Source organism: Crassostrea angulata, chromosome 7 (genome assembly GCF_025612915.1).
Source record: "Crassostrea angulata isolate pt1a10 chromosome 7, ASM2561291v2, whole genome shotgun sequence".
NCBI classification, from domain to species: Eukaryota; Metazoa; Mollusca; class Bivalvia; order Ostreida; family Ostreidae; genus Magallana; species Magallana angulata.
The window spans coordinates 36,949,963-36,970,188 of record NC_069117.1 but is presented as its reverse complement, the minus strand read 5'-3'; the positions used below and the strand labels follow the sequence as shown (position 1 = coordinate 36,970,188).

Here is a 20,226-nt window from a genome sequence, read left to right as displayed (position 1 = left end):
ACTCTGTATATGTAAAAACTTAATACCTGTAATACTTCCCTATAAAACCCCTGATGCAATCGTTCTTATATTCTGATAAAATTATTTAGAAAAAACAGCAAGTTAAAAAGGTCACCGGGATATGAACTTGGTTGGTCATGTGATCAAATGATGTGATGCCCGAAGGGCTTCTCAGAAGATTGATCACGTACTTACGAAGTTCATATCCCGAAAAACTTTTTAACATTGCTGTTTATTACTTTTATTTACGTTTAAAAAAGGCAATTCGTTCAGGGTTATTGAGATTACCGTGTTTTTAAGTTTACAATAATCCAAGCGATAAGCACGTGCGGTAATCAGTGTAAAGTCATAAAAAAAGTTCACACAGAAGTCTATATTCTATTCTATAGGTTCAAATAAGAAACATTTGCAAATGTAAATATATCATTACAAGATAAAGAAACATATTTGCAAATGTAGATAAAGACGGTTATCGCATTGAATTTATTGAATGTACACTTTGACACCTGGATTAAGATACTCATTAGGAATAAACAAGGAAAACACTTTAGTTGAATAAAACATAACCCTATGCTACGTCAACACTCTCCTTACTAACAGAAATGAAAGCATGTGTTTTACTTTGGTCCTTACACAAGTTAGTCCATAAAACTGTGTTAGAGTGAAGTAATTGGCGGGATTTGGGGAGTCTCTCCTAAATCTATCACCTTATCGTAGAACAAACAGTCTGGACTGATCGATGACTTACAACTCGGATGACACACCTTGTTATAAGGCGTAAAGATATAGCTATTCGAATGCAATACAAAATAATATGTAATAATGAAAATTCAAGTTTGTCAAATACCAACATATCATGGCGCCCTTCCCTGCTAGAACATTATTTTTATACATACATGTACTTTCCGGTACTGTAATAGTTATTAATAGTTCTGCTGTTACTCATTCGCCATAAATCTGAGCGGGTGCTTCATGTTCGGAATATGATCGAAACCAACGCAGATAACGGGAAATACCGGGGTCGTCACGAGAATGAATGATAACGGGCCTGTTTACCGCCAAGATAACGCTAGACCTTGCGCGGGGTATACAAAATGGCGGCCTCTCACCGGCAACCGGCCGGAATACTCTTTGTATTAAGCTCCTTGTTCCTGACAATAAGTGGTGAGTATTTGTTAATTATTTGCTGAATTGTTGTATATTGTTCAAGACATTCACGAATTATCTTTAAATCATTGATCAGTTATTCGTAATTCGCTTAGCATTTATATACACACATCTCAACAAAGTGGTATGGTCACAATTATTCTTTTTCATGACTATAGAATCTTTTTCACACTTATCATATGAACATTATTATAGCAAACAAATAAATGAATATTTCATATTATACGTGTACAAGAAAAACAAATATTTCATTTATCTACGACTGTGCCAATGATTTATTTATCACAAAGAATATGCTATAATTGTTTTCTATACATGTATATCCTTGATTATGATTTACGACTAGTTAACGCCCTATCATGGTTATTTTCAATGATGTTCAATGCTCTTCTGCTATCTTCTCTTCTAACAGAGATATAAAGAGTTAATTGGTCAAAATTTCATGAAGCACAATCTGCATTTGTATTAATAGTTTTTTATTAGGCATATAAATAATGATAAGTTTATATAAGTAAATTAACGAATTAATATGCTATTGTTCTAGTTTGAAGTTGATCTAGTATATATATTTGTTATTTTGTTTGGTATCATTCGGTCAGATTATATTGATTGTGATGCATTATTTTTATAAACCGGTACTTACATTAATTTTGCACAATAGTTTTTCATATGTGAACATAACTGACGTGCTTAACTTTCTATAAAATGGGTCAGGTCATATTTATGACGTCACGACTTTGGTTTGTTTTATGCTTTCATGATTATGTATGGAAACACAGTAACGATCTTCACTTCTTAAAATAATGCGTCTTTCTAAATCGAAGTTCACTTTGAAAATGATCTCACTTTCAAACATTGTTAGCTCTTAATGCTCGTAATTCATAACCTAGAAAATCCGCGGAAGTGAAACTCATTTCTTGAAAATAAACATTAAACATTCCTCACAATCAATAACAACGTAGAAAGTGGAATTAAGCAACGATAAAAATTTATTCTTAAAATCAAAGTACTGAAAGTACCGGGAAGAGGTTAGCATGCTTGTTGTCAAGTTGTTGGGAATATTTGCATTTATTTATTATTTTTTAAAAGTAATTATCCAGTTAGTTATCAAATATGTCGTCTCATTGTCCATGCAACTCTAGATCAAAATTCAGTAAAAGCTTGCATCATCAAAAAGAAAATCACTATATATGTTAAAAATTGGAAAATATATCAGTCCAGAAGTTGTTTAAAAATGTGATATACACACATCTAGTAAATGGTTTAGCTACTCTAAATCTTTTAGTTCATCATAGGTAGCGCATTAACTAAGCATACGGCTTTATGCTTACCGCTTAAAACTTGGTTCTGCAATTTGTAAAAAGTGCATTTTGTGAGATATAGAACTTGACTTTATAGGTGAAGTGCTCTTCAACAAAGGAACAAGCGAAGTGAGAATAAACTTTCCTCTTACGAAAATCCAGCTTCCGGATGATCTGAACTTTCCATATTTTGGTCAAAAGTATCACACTTTATATGTAAGTTAACATTAATGTTTAAAATCGTTAATATCTCTCTAATCCCCTTGACTTAATTTTGAGATTATATTTTTCACTTATTGTTACGCAATTTAACATACAGATATCTAGGGACGGCTTTGTGTCGTTCTCTGAGTACGCACGATACGTCAGCAGCCGGAAATTCACAGAGCGGGATTCCAAGAATGTCAATGCGGCCGAAGATTACCCTTTTATTGCCCCATTTTATTATGGAGGCGCAGACCTTGGATCTACCTTGACTGGGAACAGTTTGTACAAAGGAAAAATATTCTACAACGTTCTCATGAAGGGTAATCCTAGAGGCCAGCGGGAACTGAGGGAAATTGGGAGAAATGTTAGTTCGTCCATTCCAGGGGTCAGCAGTTTTGATCCTACCTATGCTCTTGTTGTCACGTGGGAAAAGGTTACGGACCAATACAACACCGGTATCTTAAAGTGTACAGACGAGCCGGGAAGAATGTGTCAGGTACACGATCTTCTTTTTTGCATTGTGCATGCAATTCATCTTAACACGTACAGCTGTATAAGCATTTCAATTACAGTTATAGCACTTTTGCACAATTAAGGTCTGTTTTGTAAGTATTTTGTCATTGATATAATTGTAAATGTTTTGTTTTACATTGAAACTAAATTATCGATAATTTTATAAATTTTTTCCAAGGACAACACATTCCAAGCCGTCATTACGACTGATGGAAAGCAGAGCTTTGCAATTTTTAACTATCAAGAGATGAACATCCAGTTGCCACCCAGAGATTCAAACTATCAGGTGAGAAACAAGCTTTTGAATTTAAGTTACTTATGTTATTTGTGAACAAAACCGCAAATAATAACTATTATTACATGGATGTGATACTGTGTACTAGATCAAATACATGTTTAATAGCAAAATGTTATAGTTTAAGTAGAGACGCACGTTTCTTTGGTCGAGTTTAATCATACAAGACTTATTGACATTTAATATTAATATCAAAATGGTTGATACATACATGTAAGTAAATAAGACCCTTATATTACGTTCATATATCGACACAAAGATGCTTAACGATTTTGGGTTAAAGAAAATCAGTATACAGACCTGCAATTCTTCTCTCTTTGATTTGCTAGAATACTCAGCCTGTGTCGACCCGTAATGACAGATTTTTAATTTAAAGAATTAATTTACGATAATCTACATTACAAAGTTCCATTTACACTGATAAAACCAAATACATACAGAAGGTGGATTAAACAATTTAGCAATTCACAAAACCTGATAGATGTACTACATGTAACAGCTAGCTTACGGACGTTGTTTACTTTTACTCAGGGTTTTAGTGCTCAAATTTGGATTGTTTAAAAGTTAAATGCCATATGTAAAATTGATCTAAACACAAAACATATTAATGAAATGAATGATTATTGACAAACAATTTGATACTTTTACTGTATTATGGAATTAGACTCAAAGTAAATTGGTCTTTCAGTAAATCAGAAGAAATTTGGACTAAATTTTCCAGATTTTGTTTTTCACTGAAATATTTTTGTTAGTATTATAAAATTAAAAGAAAGGATTTTATTTGTTAGTCAACATAATTTTGCAAATTTTCTGATGGTTTAATCTCATTTTCACGATACACATTAAAAAATATTGAAAAATGATTGAAAAAGATAAAGGGCAACGTATCTCAAAATTTTGATGATTGACCTTATATAAATTTTAGGCCAATAGAATAAGGTCAATTTAATTAGTTTAATACTATAAATATTTTACTATTATCATCATTCAATTTTTTGTCAAATTGGGTTGGGACTGGAAAACTGATAGAGGAAATTCGGACCGGAATATTTGTTAAAAATGTCAATGAAAACTTGATGCTTTGTATCTATTAAGTGTCACTCCCATTAATAAGCTGTACATGAATTTCATTTTTAAAAAAATGTTTGGCAGTTTGTATTTAAGAAAATCACAATGGAAGTGTTAAAAATGTTTAAGAATTATGTTTAGGAATTTTTTTTTCTTCAATTTTCAAAAAATATTCAGTGGTCATAAACTCAAAAAGTAGGACCTGGTCATTGACCTACTTTTTTGAAAGTGAAAAACAACACTACAATAACAGGTATATAACACAAATACTGAGTAGATGGATTTTCATTAACATTACTGGAATTGTTTTCATTCTGAATAAACGTAATCTATACAGTCTATACAATGAATGCTGGGAAAATGAAATAGACTACATCGAGTGTTGAATAAATTTCCTAAGATTATATAATTTTATTTACAAAATATTGGTTTATGAGTTTGCTTCTGTCTTAGGCCGGATTTAATGGTGGCTTTGGACGTGGTTGGAGTTCCGCCATAGCCTTACAGCGCGTGCGCAACATTACCCAGTACCAGGCGAGTGACCGACTTGGGCGGTATATCTACCAGATTAATGAGGAGCGGATCATTACGGGTGGATGTAATAATCCCGATGGTAATGCAAATCAGTTCTTTATTTGAGTATGCTATTAATCATTGAGTCATCTTGTAACGGAGCTATGTAGTCGTTTACTTTAATGATATGCAAGTATAAATAACAATGGACATTTGATATAAACCATTTGTATATACTATAATTGATATTGTAGGAATATTGGAGGCGGTTCCTAATTTTGCTGGGTTACTAGGTGGGAAAGTTGTGGAAGTTACCGGTCCTTGTTTCTTGTCTGGTAGGTCTTACTCTCTAGTCTTCGGAAATTCCCAGAGAGAGAAATCCGAGAACTGTATCACAGAAGACTATGGGAATACAATGATGAAGGTTCGCTGTGAGATACCCATGTTAACAGAACGGGGACAAGTGCCCGTTTTCATGAAGGCAAACGACGGTAAAATGGAATATAACACCACGATTACAATTGGTACGTGTTATGTGTTTTCGGTGCTTCTCTCGTACTTAAAGTTTGTTTTATTACCTGTTCTCAATTCGTTAGGAAATGAAGTACATCTGTGAACGCCTTTATTACCAACAGTTATGCCTAATGTGCTGCCACCAGAAGATTACGTACAACTCGTTGACAGCGGTCCTGGCTCTCGATGGAACGAAACATCAGCTTCGTCATTACGTCTTCAGTGGAACTCTCGCGTGCTATCCAACCATTCAAACGCTAAAGTTAAAATCACACTTCGAGGCTACAGAGAAGACAGGGTAAATTGTATTAACAATACGTCAGATTATACCAACTTCATGAATATGTACGGAATGTAAACAAGAATCGAAATTAAGGTTTGTCGATATAAGTTCCCCAAAAAAACATTAATAGATGAAATGATCTGTCACACTGTCTCCGCTGACTTTGCACTGCCGGGAGAAAGCCTTCCTTGTAATGAATTTCTGCGATATCTAAGTAGAAGTTTAGAACTCGGGATGACGTTTACACTCTTTTATAACAGAACATTTGAAACCACAAGCAAATCGATCTTTGATGTTGAAATTTAAAACAGCAATTATGTTCATTTCATAAGGTGTTTTTTATGTTATACAAATATTATTTCACATGAACAAATCAAAATAATAAACTTTCGCAGATTGATATTCTATATATAACGTGAAAAATGCAATGTATTGTTGGTCGATTACATAAAAAGGTGATTTGGTCATACGTGTACCAATGATACATATTACATGTTGATTTCAGAAATCATGGGACTTAACAATACCTTTGAAAACAGAGTCCATCCCTAACAGTGTCCAAGGATTCCAGTTCAACCCGCAGGATGTTAATTGTGATGAAAATTGTCAAAATTATGAAGTTGGTGTTATAGAAGTTAAACTAGATGACCCGAGAATGGCAAACAAATACCGGTAAAATCTCCAAGCCTTGTATTCTCCTTATTGGTGTTTTAGGTTACTACATGTATATCTTAGTAAACTTGCTTTGTAATTTACTTCACAAAAATGCTGCTTCATCCTCTATATATGTGGATTCATTTTGATAAATTATATTCATATTCTTTAGAACCTTAAGAAGTCGGCCAACTCCTCTAGCATGGCTGATAAACAAGGCAATGGTAGCTAAGCAAGGTCAATCTTGGTCGTCCAACAAATGCCAAGCCTGGTATGCAAAGGACATGATGGACACGTCCTGGCTACGGTCTCTCCCGGCATGCCCTTGTAATCTGCACCAGGCTCTTGTTGACTTCGGAAGGTGGCAAAAGGACCCAGTCTGTCATCTTGACAGTAGAACCCCAGACAATTGCGCTCTTCACTTTACCGCTGTTCACTGCGTACGATCAGTGAGACCAAACAAGTAATTGAAGTTACGATTCATCTAGAAGGAATATGTCCAGTGTCTACTATGAATGCATTTAACAGCACCAGTTTTACTGAAAATATAATTTTGCATTTTCAACTTCCAGTTATGGCGCAGGCAACCAGTGTTGCTATAGAGCTGATGGAACACTCATTTACTCCGGAGACTCCTACCAGGGAAGCACTCCAGATCGAAGTCATTTATGGGGCGCAGCACCGTACAACACACCAAACCTCGCACGGGCGAAGGTGCCTGCCATGTCTCACTCAATTCACGACATTATGCCATTTTACTACTGTTGTCTCTTGACAAACGATTGCGACAAATACATGTCTCTCCGTCCCACGAGATCCTGTACAGAGTACTGGTCGCCCAAACAAGGTAGGCGTACACGTTGTAAAACTGGTATTCATCAGATCACACTCGCTTGTTGCTCTAAGTGCAGGAAAGGGTGGGTTTTTATTACGTAGAGACAATTCGGATGCAACAATAAATGCAGGTTAATATGTCTTTATAGATCTATTTAATCATGACTTTTCTTTTGTATCACAATGCACTAGATTAGGACAAAATATTTAGGTTAAAGGCAGAGTCTTAGAAATACTTTACATGTTTTTATTTTTTATATCATATAATTTCACATGCTTTACAATGATAATTTTTTTTTTTAAATGCCAACATTTATAGCCATGGTGTACGGTCAAGGAAACGTGCGAATGTTCGATAACACGTGGTACTATGTCTGTGGAGAGGGAGACTTCATTTTACTTCAGTCAACTATGCTAACAATTGAAGGCCGATTCCAGAAGTCTCCGTTTAGCCGTAAGTATTTCTATTTAGTGCCAAACTTCGTTTCACTATATTTTATTACTTTTATAATACCCATGTGACATAATACAATTGGTTATTTAGCTAACTACAATTCCACAATATTAACTGATGTTGGTATCCGAGCCGGAAATGACGTCATCGAGGTTAAGATGAAAGGTCCAAACGCAGATCGATCGAAACGTGTTCTAGATGTACTTGTAAATGGAGAATACCAGTTTTTTGATAATGGGCCACTACGGAGGAGAGATTTCACGGGTTTTTATTCTTTCTTTTACATTAATGATACACTGACTTCTATATGAAAATATGAATTTAAAAGCGGTATCGTTGTGGTTTTGAGATGTTTATCGTCCTTTTAACTCTGTATATAGATGCGGTACTTATAAATAGTGATGACCCTTCAAACACCATGGAAAGTAACGTGACAGTTGTCACAAACAGTGGGGTGGGCATTCAAGTGGCGGAAAAGGACCAGAGGTTATGCCTACTTGTTATGATTCCCCCAAAGGTAGATATGACAAAGTTCAGTCAAACAATATTATTTTAAATGCTATATTGGTATGATGAGTGCATAAAGTATTGCAAATTAACTCAATTAATTATTACCAGAAAGGAATTCAACATTATTATTTAGTTATGTTTCTAAATTATCGTGAATATTACACCTCGCTGTGCACCAAGATTTCGTATAACAAAATAGCACGATAAATTGAAGAACTTTACTACATTGTGTTGCACACATGCTCTCATCACATCTTTGTAATTACTGGTTTTAGTTTGTAAGTAACGGTTTACTCGGCAACTGGAATAATAATTCGGACGACGACCTGACACCCCGGGGCTCTAACTACCCGCTGCTAAACAGGAACCCTCAAACCATCTACAGCCAGTTTGTATTTTCATGTAAGAATAATATTATGCAGCAGTTGCGGCAGCACTTATTTCAAACACTTTAACGTCTAAAACTGCTGAGGTGTTAACCAGACATGTTAAGCATGTTAAGTTATGCATGAATTTGAACATGAGAGTACGTTGCCTATTCCATTGAATGTAACTCTGTTTTAATTCAGGGGCTATCACTAAAAACAAAGATACGTCCACCATCGTCCCCTTCCCTGTGTATGCCACCAATAAGACAACCATGTGTTTCGATCATAATCAGCCAAACTCTCAGTGTAATGGCGACGCAGCTTGTAACCATGACTACTGGACAACAATGAATATGACCGTAGCTATTGACACCTTGCGAATGTCTGCTCATCACCAAAGACTGCAGGAAAATAGACAAGCTGGTATATGAAGACGCAGTTTTGTTGCTTATTAAGTGCTTTTGTAATGAATTTTAAGTGTTATACTGTGTAATCACACGTGCATGTACTGCAAAGTATTTATTTAATAGATAATGAATTTTGAGATATTTTGTTGTTCCAGAACGGTCCTGTGGCCTCATAGATGTCCCCATGAGTATCAAAAGCAACTATAACTATAGTTTGGGTAACAAGGTCACCTTGACCGGATGTAGGAAGGGGACACTGTCCGGAACAAAGGAATATACTTGTGTCGCCACGGGCAAGGACCTGAGTACCCAGTCCTGGTCACCAGAGGTGACAGCATCATGCGGGGGTAAACCAATCATAAACATCATCATTGTGATAACAACCAATTACATATATTAGATAATATGTCACTTTTTCTCCATTCATGTTCATTTTGTTTCTTGTGTTTTTAAGTTTTATTTTTTTAATTGTTTTTTTTTTATTTTGTAACTTGTTTGTTTGTTTGTATGGATTTTATTAAATCTATCATATTCCTGTCTGTTCATTTTTCCATGCCAATTTTTTGTAGTGGTAAAACTATAAAACTAAAAGGTTCTGTTTTCCTTTAGTATATTCAATTATTTTCCTTCAGAAATTGAGCAAGCTAACATTGGAATGATCATTGGGATCGTGGTCGCCATTGCAGTCATCCTGATTATTGCTATAGTCGTCGCCGTAGTTCTGAAGAAAAAGAGGAGCGGGTCGATGAGAAGTAGAGAGAGGTTGGTAAATTAAATACAGATTATTACCCTTTACACTACTGAGGACAACGAAAATATATACATTTGTATTCGTTTCTCCTTAATGTGGGTTGAGTACCAATTTGCCTAAACAGTCAAGGTCAATAAAAGCGTGCAGTTGAAGAGAGAAAAAAGTGTGGGGGGGGGGGGGGGGGGATAAGTGTTGGCAAAGGCAAATCCATTTTTTGTTAATGTGAAAATATGATAAAAAATCTAGATATTATTCAGCAAAATTAGATATGTTTGTCTCAAAATGCCGGGGACATCAGTTGCACGCTTTTATTGATCTTGGAACTGAAATAAAATACATGTATACCCTTGCAATTTAATTGAAATACATTTTGAGATGTGTATATTTTTTTTCTATCATAGTGAACACATCGAAGCAATTTTTATTGTTTATACACATGTTATTATTATAATGACTGATCAACTTTATTTAACTGTTTATGCTTTTTGTCAGGAAAAAGGATACCATGCAGGACGTTGAACAATACAGCAAGGTAGCTCAAAGGGAACCAAAGCTTTAAGTTACCTCCAAGGACATAATAACGGCGCATAATAAAAGAGAACAATCGTGCGGCTTAGACAGTTTGGCGTATTTATCTCAGGAGAATTAGCTATCAGACAAAAAGACGGGAAGATATGTGAAGTTTATTCCAGTTTATATACATTTCTTTATTTATCATACTAACATTGGACAATTGTGTTGTGAATTGAGAGATGATGTCATATTGTGCATACATATTTATACCCTTTTCATTTTGCTCATCCTTCGTGTTTAGAAATCCTGTATTCATTATGGACAGAATTTAGAAATACATGTATCTATCATCTTTGTAAACTTTTGCAAATACTTATGAAAATAGCAATCAACAACTATCAGTTATTAGCAAATTGGATAAAAAGAGTGGTTTATGTATGAATTTGTGAAATATTCAGTCTCTTAAAATAAGCATTTTGTCTCAAAGGCGATGCATTTGTGTGTAATTATTTTATGAACAAGATTGTGCATCATGTACATGAAGTACCATTTTCATTAATGGGTGTTTGATTGGAGTTGTTTGTCTGTAGCACTTAATATTCTGCAAGAGATTGAGTTTCATAAATAACCGTGTATATGTATGTTTCTCCTGTCTGTGTGTTGTAATTTTTATAGTTTTCTCGATTCAAAATACAAAAGAAAATACTAATATACTGCTAGTTATTTCTTAAACTGTTTACTTATAAGACTATGTATGATAAAAGCTACTCACTGATAAGGTTGCCTCGTTTACTCATTTTAAAGCTTTTCTGATCACCTATTGTCCGTCGTCCTAGCGTGTTAACCAAACTTGGTACAAAATATCCTTAGGAGAAGGGAATTCAATTTTTTTTTAAAATACGGACAAACTCCTTTATAAATGGAGACAATTATGAAACAGTGAAAATAAGAAATGTTCTTCTTTTTAAGAACTACTTCACCAGACTTGCCAATATTTACATTAAAGTTTGAATATATAGTGAAGATTCAAAATTGTTAAAACTGCGACCCCCGGACCAATACTAAGGCCCCAAGTCGGGTTCAATTAGTAACATAAAAATATAAAGGGGACAATTTTTGATAATTTTCTTTTTAAAAAGCCCAAATCGTGACTAATATTATGGCCACAAGAGGGTTTCAAAGTTAAATGTACAGGAAAAATGTCTTCTTTTCAAAAACTACCAAGCAAAAATTTGTGATATTCGTCCTTATGGGCCAAACATTGCTTAATTTAAAAAACTATACAATATAAAGGAGTCAAAAGCTTCATTTTATCGGAACTTTTACTTATTGTTTCACTATAATTAAAACAAAGGGACTAAATATCTACTACATTTACACAAAAGTGATGTCAACAGTTCTTAAATATGTACAGAATGACTGTAATAGATGTTTCACAGAAAGTTGACTTTTTGGTAGAAATAACTCGATTTTTTCACAAATAAAATCAAGAATGGAGAATATTTGTAAATGTTGAAATCTTAAAATGGGAAAAAAAAGATGAGAAATGAACAATAATTAATGTTTTTCATATGTTTGTAAGGCGTTTAAAACATAGGAGCAGGGAATCGCGTTAAAATGACGTTGCTTCATTTATGAGTTTGGGGTTGCTCCGCCGCGGGTCACTGGACATAAGCAATTTTGTCAGCATACCAGAAATGATTTAATGATATCATTGACTGGAAAATTTTCACATTAATAAGTGGTATCCCGAATTACTTTTTGATGAAAGTTCAGTGATTTATCTTTTTCTCAAGGGAGTGGCAGTAAATTTCTCAATAATTTCCAAACAGCCCTCATATTTATTGCTCATTCTACAATGTAGTTATCTTTAATGTGATGTCCAAAAAAAGTAGGCCTTTTGTGCATTGTTTAATGTATAATAAACTCTTGGAATATATAAGAGTTTTGCAATATTTTCATTTCATATCTAAAAATTTCGAAAGAGTATGATACAAGAACTTTATGAGCTAATATCATTATCGTCGTCTTCATTTGACAATTGACATAAATAAACCTAGGAATTTTTAAGTCGATCAAATTTTATTGACTATGTAACGTGTTACCTACTGAGTTCTTTTCAAGGGAATAGGGTATTAAATATATTAATAATTTTCCTTTACTCTGCCTGAGTATGAATGATTGGATTTAAAACAAAATAATCAATGTAAGGCGAGGTGTGTGTACGTGTCCTAGAGCCGGGCACCCTGCACCGTGTTACTTGTCAGAGTTCCTATTGTGTTCGTGGAGTACCAGGTTATTTCACCCTTATTCAGGATTACTTCTCCTGGTACCCCAACACAATTCCTCTCGACTTCTCTAACCACTGGCGCTACTTACTTCGACCCTTGCTCTTTCTTTCTCTCTCGCTTCTTCTTCTACAGCTTTGCGTTCAGGCGTCCTTTCACTTCAGCTGCTAGATCAATTCTCCCTGAGAAACTCTCAGCGCGTCCTTATATAAGATTGGGTCGTTCCACCCGTCAAAGGGGTAACCAGCATTCTGGGAGAGTCCACTCTAGTCTCCTTAGTTACATCCCTTTGAAGTTACCGAACGCCCAATCTTTCACCGTTACACTACCCACGCCTCGATATACATGCGTCTCGCATGTCCAATGATTAGAGTACAAAGAATTTTTCTCTTTATTAACAATTTTTTTTTTTAGTTAAAAGTGATTGATTTTAATACGAAAATAACAATGGGGTAAAATCAAGTGACTTTAAACAGGAATATCTTTCCTTCCCCATAGATAACAAATTTATCAAAACAAACAAGAGCACTAACAATATAAACCATCATTATAAAACAATGTTTCCTCGTCACATCACATTCTTCAACACAGGCTCATGCGTTCCAAATGTCCTCCTCGAATCTCTCAACACTTTCTCCGTCTTTCTGATATCTTCTGATAACTCGCACTGTTCTTTGGTGACTGCTCCCATCTGTCTGTGTGCTAGCGTCATTTGTTGTAGTTTGTGTCTTGCAGCAGAGACAATGGAATGGAATCAAGGGCGCCTCTTGATGTCCAGTTGTCTCTGCACTCACACTTGATGAGGTAGGCGTTTCTTTGTCTGGTGTTTGCTCGGGTGCCTTGCGTTTGACTCCAGGCAGTGAAGGAGACGTCTTCTTGCGAATGGTCCTGCCGGATTCAAGGTTAGGCTCATAGATAAGGTCACCAGGGTCTTCAAGCCATTCTTGTTCATCATCTGACTCTGTGACGACAGCATTCATAAAACTACTGGATGTCTCTGGTGCGTTTACCGTGTCTTTCGAACAGTGGATTCTTTTCTGGTGTCGAACGAGAAGTGAAGATTTGGCAAAGGCTTTGTCACACTGACTGCATTCAAATCGCCGCTTCCTTAAGTCTTCTGTCGCACACGTGATAAGATGTTCTCGCCACTGATCATGCGAGGGTAGTCGAAGAAGGCAAATAGAACATAGGAAACCTGGCTTCCTTGGAGTAAGCTTTGTCAACGGCATTCTGAGATCTAAAATAAACAAAACAAATATTCAAACACTTATGTTACACATTATAATCAAACTCATAATCAGAGTGCCATTTTGGCCTCTTGCGTTGCCGTCGATTTGTATATTCAAGCTCAATTTCATTCAGATCTGTGTTGGGCAAGTACTCTGCTTCATCCCCATTAACAACATCATCCACTTCAACATCACTCAGAACTTCGTTCTTATCTCCATGTTCATTCTCACTCCCTGTTTCTAAACCTAATTTTTGTGACCCATAGGGTCTGAGTCTATCTATATGCACCACCATCGTTTTCCTATCACCTTCTTTTTGAACCTTGTAGGTCAAATCTGTATGTTTTTGAACCACTACATACGGACCATACCAAAAACTCATTAATTTCGGGGATTTTCCGACAGTTCTTTGAGGAATAAATACCAACACTTTGTCACCAACATCAAAACGTTTTTGGGTGACATTTCTGTCATGGTATTTCTTCTGTCGTAACATAGCCTGTCCGGTAAACTGACGAGTAAACTGATGCGCTTCTTCCATGATTTTACGTAACTTCCACACATATTCATGAACACTCTGTTGCTCATTTTCTTTAGAAATACTGTACATGATGTCTAAAGGAGTCGCTACTTCTCTGCCCAACATGAGCATGTTAGGTGTGTACCCTGTACTTTCATGTACAGATGAACGGTACGCCATAAGTACATATGGCAGGTGCTTGTCCCAGTCAGTTTGATGATCCGAAACATAAGCTGTCAACATGGTTGCCAAGGTTTTATTAAACCTCTCGACCATCCCGTCTGATTTGGGATGGAAAGCAGTTGTCCTTGTTTTTCGTATCCCAAGCAATTCACACATATCCTTGAACATTCTACTTTCATATTGTCTGCCTTGATCGCTATGTATGACCTCTGGTACCCCTAGTTTGGTAAGAAACTGCTCCACTAACACCTCTGTTATTGTTTGAGCTTCCATGTTCTTTAAAGGGTATGCTTCGGTCCACTTCGTGAAATAGTCGGCAACTACCAGAATGTATTTGTTGCCTCTTTCAGTTTCTGGCAATGGACCCATTATATCAGTGGCTATACGTTCAAGAGGGGATCCTGTTGGATCAAGTTGCATGAAAGATTTCCCTGCTGAACGATTCTTCCTTTTTCGGCATTGAGGGCATCCTGTAACATAGCTTCTAACATCACTTTGCAGACCTGTCCAATAGAAACGGTTTCTTACCCTTTCTAGTGTTTTACTAACACCTAGATGTCCAGATGTTCTTGCATCATGACACTGCTCGAGAATTTCTCTTCTCTCTGACAGAGGTACGATGACCTGGTGATAAACCTTTTTGTCACTAGCCCATTTCCTGCAAAGTACACCGTCTTTAATTTCCAAGTTTACCCACTGTGACCAAAGGGACTTAATCACCTTACTTTCGTGCTTTATGTCAGAAAATTCTGGACGCTTATTATCACTGACCCAGCTCTTGATTTTAGATAGGTCTCTGTCTTCATCTTGCAAACTATTTAGATTCTTAGAATCAGGATCAACATCTGTTGTGGCTTTATTCACAACACTTGCTGATGCTGCTACTTCAGCGCAACTATCTGTTTCTGCATCGTCTGTCAGTCCACACTGGCGGCACGGATATCTGCTAAGGCTATCTGCATTACCGTGTCTAGCACCGGGCCGGTGCCTTATTTCCATGTCGTAAGTATCAAGGAGCTCTATCCACCTGGCTACTTGGCCCTGTGGATCCTTGAAATTTAAAAGCCACTTAAGAGCACTGTGGTCAGTACGAACAACTACCTTGTGCCCATATAAATAGTGACGAAAATGTTTAAATGCAAAAACGACAGCTAAAAGCTCTTTGCGGGTGACACAGTACCGGCGCTCCGATTTCGATAGTGTTCTACTTGCGTACGCTATCACCCGTAGTTTCCCGTCTATCTCCTGTGACAATACAGCTCCTAGTCCTGACTGGCTTGCATCTGTATCAACAACAAATGGTAGCGAAAAGTCAGGGTGACATAGTATTGGGGCATTGGTCAAACAACGCTTTAATTCTTCAAATGCAGCCTGGCATTCGTTTGACCATTTAAACTCTCTCCCTTTTTCTGTCAATTTGAAAAGAGACTTAGCAATTGATGAGAATCCCTTAATAAACCTTCTGTAGTAGCTACATATTCCTACAAAGGATCTTACTTCACTGGCATTCATCGGCACAGGCCATTTGGATATAATCGATACTTTCTGTGGATCGGTATGTATTCCTTTACCAGACACCTTGTAACCAAGAAACAGCACTTCCTTCTTGAATAAGGAACATTTCTTGGCTTTTAACTTTAAGCCAGCATTCTCTAACTTGCCAAATACTTGTTCCAAATTATCAAGAGTTTCCTCAAATGTGTGCCCGAACACAATTATATCGTCGATATACACCAAGCATATTTTATAATTAAGACCAGCTAGCATCGTTTCCATGAGCCTTTCAAACGTTGCCGGGCTATTACAAAGTCCAAACGGCATTACTGTAAACTGATAAAGGCCATTTCTAGTAACGAACGCTGTTTTTGGTTTATCACTCTCTTCCATCTCGACTTGCCAATATCCAGAGTGCAAGTCGAGCGTACAAAACCAGGTTGCACCTTGTAGACGGTCCAAGGAGTCATCAATTCTTGGTAAAGGGTAGGCATCCTTTACCGTTTTGCTGTTAAGAGACCGGTAATCTACACAAAATCTCTTTGTCCCATCTTTCTTTTCCACCAGTACGACACCTGCTGCCCAAGGACTGCACGAACGTTCTACTATCCCTTTATCAATCATGTTCTCAACCTCTTTGTCTACGAAATCTGCTGCGTGATGAGGTAGTCTTCGAGGAGGTTGTTTGGTAGGTTTTGCATTTTCCGTGTTAATTTTATGCTTTGCCATCGACGTTCTACCAAAGTCATCCTTTGTCCTTGAAAATATATGTTGAAACTTAATGAGAAGATCCCCTGCTTTCTTCATCTGACTTGGGTCAAGTTCATGTGAAGTTTCGAAGCATAGATCCTTCAAGTAATCGGGGATGACATCTGTATCGCTTTGAATGTTTTCAGCGTGCAAGTCATTACTCTGCTCTTTGTTTTCTATGATATTGACTACTGGTGATGTACTGCCTACGACAGTGTTCTTGTACACGGTTTGGGGGTTACAAGATACGTTCATTAATCTCAGCAAAACCTCTTTTCCTGCATTTGTTAAAGATCTTGCTACCAAAGCCTTTCCCAATTTCTGAAACTTCTCACTTGCTTCGATTACCAACGGCCCCCGGTACTCCGTGTCGGATGGCAGTAGTAAGTGACCTTGACATACCATCTCACTTCTAGGAGGTATGCATATAGTTTCCTTCAAGCTAACTCTAAAACACCCTAAGTGTCCCTTTATCTGTAGTTCATATTCTGTCCCTTCAACATACATCTTTGCTGAGGCCACGTCTACTAAACACTTATTCTGTTTCAAGAAATCCAAACCTAATATGCCATCAGCACTGATATCAGCTACAACAGTCGTAACTTCAAATTCAGAGTTACCAATACTGATGAGAAAATCACATTTTCCTTTTGTTTGTAACAGGGCTCCATCAGCAAGGATTATGCTCTGGGTAACTGGAGTGAGTTCATCTTCTTCAGGTTTTGTAAGGTTCTCATACACTTTATAAGACATAATTGTCAAAGTAGCACCCGTGTCAACTAAAAGGTTACAGGGTATACCGTTTACTCTTGCTTTTACAAATAAACCTGACTGAATGTCAATTCGAGTCTGGGTAAGTGAGCTTGTACTTGGTTTAGAGCTCTGATTTTTCAATGGCTTTTCCATTTGCTCAATCGGTTGGCCTGGTGTTCTCCTCTGTCCCTGAGACATACTTTGCTTACTTACTGCCTTTTTCTTGACTAAACAATCTCGTGCTCTGTGTCCTCTTGTACCACAGTTATGGCACTTGTAAGGGAAACTGTCATTACTCTGTTGACTCCCAGGGTTCATCATGTTTGTAGTTGTCGTGTTTGAATTGCTATCTGTTAAAGCCGCTATCTTGAGCTCAAGTTCTCGAAGAGATGCTCTTAGTTCATCTCTCAGTTCTTTGAACTCACCTCTGACATTAGTTTCTTGTGTATCTTGTCTTTCTCCAGAGGCTCCCCTTGCGTAGCTTAGGTCGCGTCTTTGTCGCTCAGCCCTACAAAATGCCTCTATCTCTACGGCGAGCCGTATAGCCTCATTTAGCGACTTAGGTCTTGACTGTTGAATTCTTAACCTCATGTCAAAATCAGTGAGCGCATCAACGAATTGATCCTTGGCTATCATTTCTGTGACCTCACATGGTGCACTAGGGTAAGCTAAATGTGTCAGACGTCTTATGCTCTCACCTAGTTCAGGCAATGTTTCAGTTGATTTTTGGCGCTTCTCTCTTAACCTAGCCCTGTACAATTCTGTTTGGTTTGCTGGGGCGAACCTTGCCTCTAACGCTTCACAAAGGTTCCTATAAGCGCATGCATTGTCTTGACGCATATTCCCCAACACCGTTTGAGCTTGTCCTCGCAGAGATGCAGCAAGGTAAAGACCCTTTTGTTTGTCATTCCACATGTTTATGTTACCGCATGCCTCAAAATGCGCTCTATAATCTATCCACGAACCAGTGCCATCGAAAGTAGCTGGCTTCATCACAGTTTTTCCAAACTGCTGATTATCAATCATTTCATTTTTCATAGGTGTGACATTAGGACCCCAAGCCCTTGGTATACTAGGCATTGTGTAACTGTCCTTAGCCAAGCTCCAAGTAACGCTTGTCGGTGTAGACGTGCTTCTGGTTTCTGGCGACGAGAAATGGACACCAGGTGTTGAAGTCCTTTGGTAGAATTCCTTATCTCCCTCCGTAAACCGCAGTGTAGACATATCTTCACATAGATCATTTGCTCGAACTTTTGGACGTGCACCCTTTTCATCTGGTCCATATAATTCATAACTTGGACTTCCATGCAAATATCGTCTGTTCAACTCAGCCATGGTATCATCTTGCGGTCGTTGTGCACCTGCATCTGTACAACTCAAATCACTCACCATAGATGACTTAGTTACCTTAGCAGGAGATTGCTTATGCATCATCATCTGCAACTTTTCTTTCAATCTTTGTCTCTCCGCATCAATCTTCTCAAGATCTGCTAACAACTCCTGCTCAACATCCATCTTTAAATGTGTACTAATTCACCTATTGTCTCAAACTGATCACGGTTCCTTGTACCTTGTTCACGGGAACTGCTCTCTAAAATACTTTTAGCACTCAGTACCTTTAAATCTGTACGCAGTAGCCCGGTGCACAGAACACAGTACCCATTATTTTGCACACAGTATCCTAGTGCACAGAACACGGTGAATTTCAATGCGACCTGGTAACTTTACTTCACTCGGTACCAATACACGGTGCCAAAACTATACTCTGTTACCAACTGCACTCAGTCACCAGCTACACCAAGTCACACAAATACGTTAACCACACACAAAAACAAAAATTTCAAACACAATGATTAATTTATCAAAAATCAAACAATCAAATTTACCCTATCCCTTGACCGGCTGCCACCAAAATGTAACGTGTTACCTACTGAGTTCTTTTCAAGGGAATAGGGTATTAAATATATTAATAATTTTCCTTTACTCTGCCTGAGTATGAATGATTGGATTTAAAACAAAATAATCAATGTAAGGCGAGGTGTGTGTACGTGTCCTAGAGCCGGGCACCCTGCACCGTGTTACTTGTCAGAGTTCCTATTGTGTTCGTGGAGTACCAGGTTATTTCACCCTTATTCAGGATTACTTCTCCTGGTACCCCAACACAATTCCTCTCGACTTCTCTAACCACTGGCGCTACTTACTTCGACCCTTGCTCTTTCTTTCTCTCTCGCTTCTTCTTCTACAGCTTTGCGTTCAGGCGTCCTTTCACTTCAGCTGCTAGATCAATTCTCCCTGAGAAACTCTCAGCGCGTCCTTATATAAGATTGGGTCGTTCCACCCGTCAAAGGGGTAACCAGCATTCTGGGAGAGTCCACTCTAGTCTCCTTAGTTACATCCCTTTGAAGTTACCGAACGCCCAATCTTTCACCGTTACAACTATTTTTGTGTGTGTGTTTTTCACTTTTGCGAATTATTATCAGCAGCAAAATATAGACAGAAACGTTGAAAATTAAAATATCTTTATTTATCGCGATGCATACTTCGAGTCGTGAAAGTTCGTTAAGCACAAATTAAAAGTTTTCTATGAAATATGATGGACTTGATTTGTTGTTTTGTCACGCTAACTGAATTTCTTTAAGGAAAATTAAAAAAAAAAAA

The 20,226-nt window shown here is 37.1% G+C and overlaps 2 protein-coding genes across 2 annotated transcripts; one reads left to right on the top strand and one right to left on the bottom strand.

Annotated features, from left to right (window-relative positions):
• Nucleotides 1-1,026: 1,026 nt before the first annotated feature.
• Nucleotides 1,027-11,129, top strand: LOC128156498 (sushi domain-containing protein 2-like). Its single transcript, XM_052818669.1, has 18 exons — nt 1,027-1,164; nt 2,566-2,684; nt 2,788-3,171; nt 3,367-3,474; nt 5,005-5,164; nt 5,319-5,588; nt 5,700-5,875; nt 6,366-6,532; nt 6,687-6,977; nt 7,087-7,361; nt 7,668-7,802; nt 7,893-8,066; nt 8,183-8,319; nt 8,588-8,714; nt 8,882-9,103; nt 9,243-9,434; nt 9,720-9,849; nt 10,331-11,129. The coding sequence occupies exons 1-18, from the start codon at nt 1,095-1,097 to the stop codon at nt 10,395-10,397; spliced, it is 3,204 nt and encodes a 1,067-aa protein (XP_052674629.1). The 5' UTR covers nt 1,027-1,094; the 3' UTR covers nt 10,398-11,129.
• A 2,103-nt stretch (nt 11,130-13,232) lies between these two features.
• LOC128191321 (uncharacterized) lies at nt 13,233-13,868 on the bottom strand. Its single transcript, XM_052863397.1, has one exon. The coding sequence runs from the start codon at nt 13,866-13,868 to the stop codon at nt 13,233-13,235; it is 636 nt and encodes a 211-aa protein (XP_052719357.1).
• Between the last annotated feature and the right edge of the window lie 6,358 nt (nt 13,869-20,226).

Bases quoted from the DNA above. Each gene is read 5' to 3' on its own strand.
- LOC128156498 (XM_052818669.1), top strand. From the start codon at position 1,095: ATGGCGGCCTCTCACCGGCAACCGGCCGGAATACTCTTTGTATTAAGC. The intron at 8,067-8,182 runs GTTTTTATTCTT...CTCTGTATATAG, and splicing joins ACGGAGGAGAGATTTCACGG to ATGCGGTACTTATAAATAGT. The intron at 9,435-9,719 runs GTAAACCAATCA...ATTTTCCTTCAG, and splicing joins GGTGACAGCATCATGCGGGG to AAATTGAGCAAGCTAACATT.
- LOC128191321 (XM_052863397.1), bottom strand. From the start codon at position 13,868: ATGCCGTTGACAAAGCTTACTCCAAGGAAGCCAGGTTTCCTATGTTCT.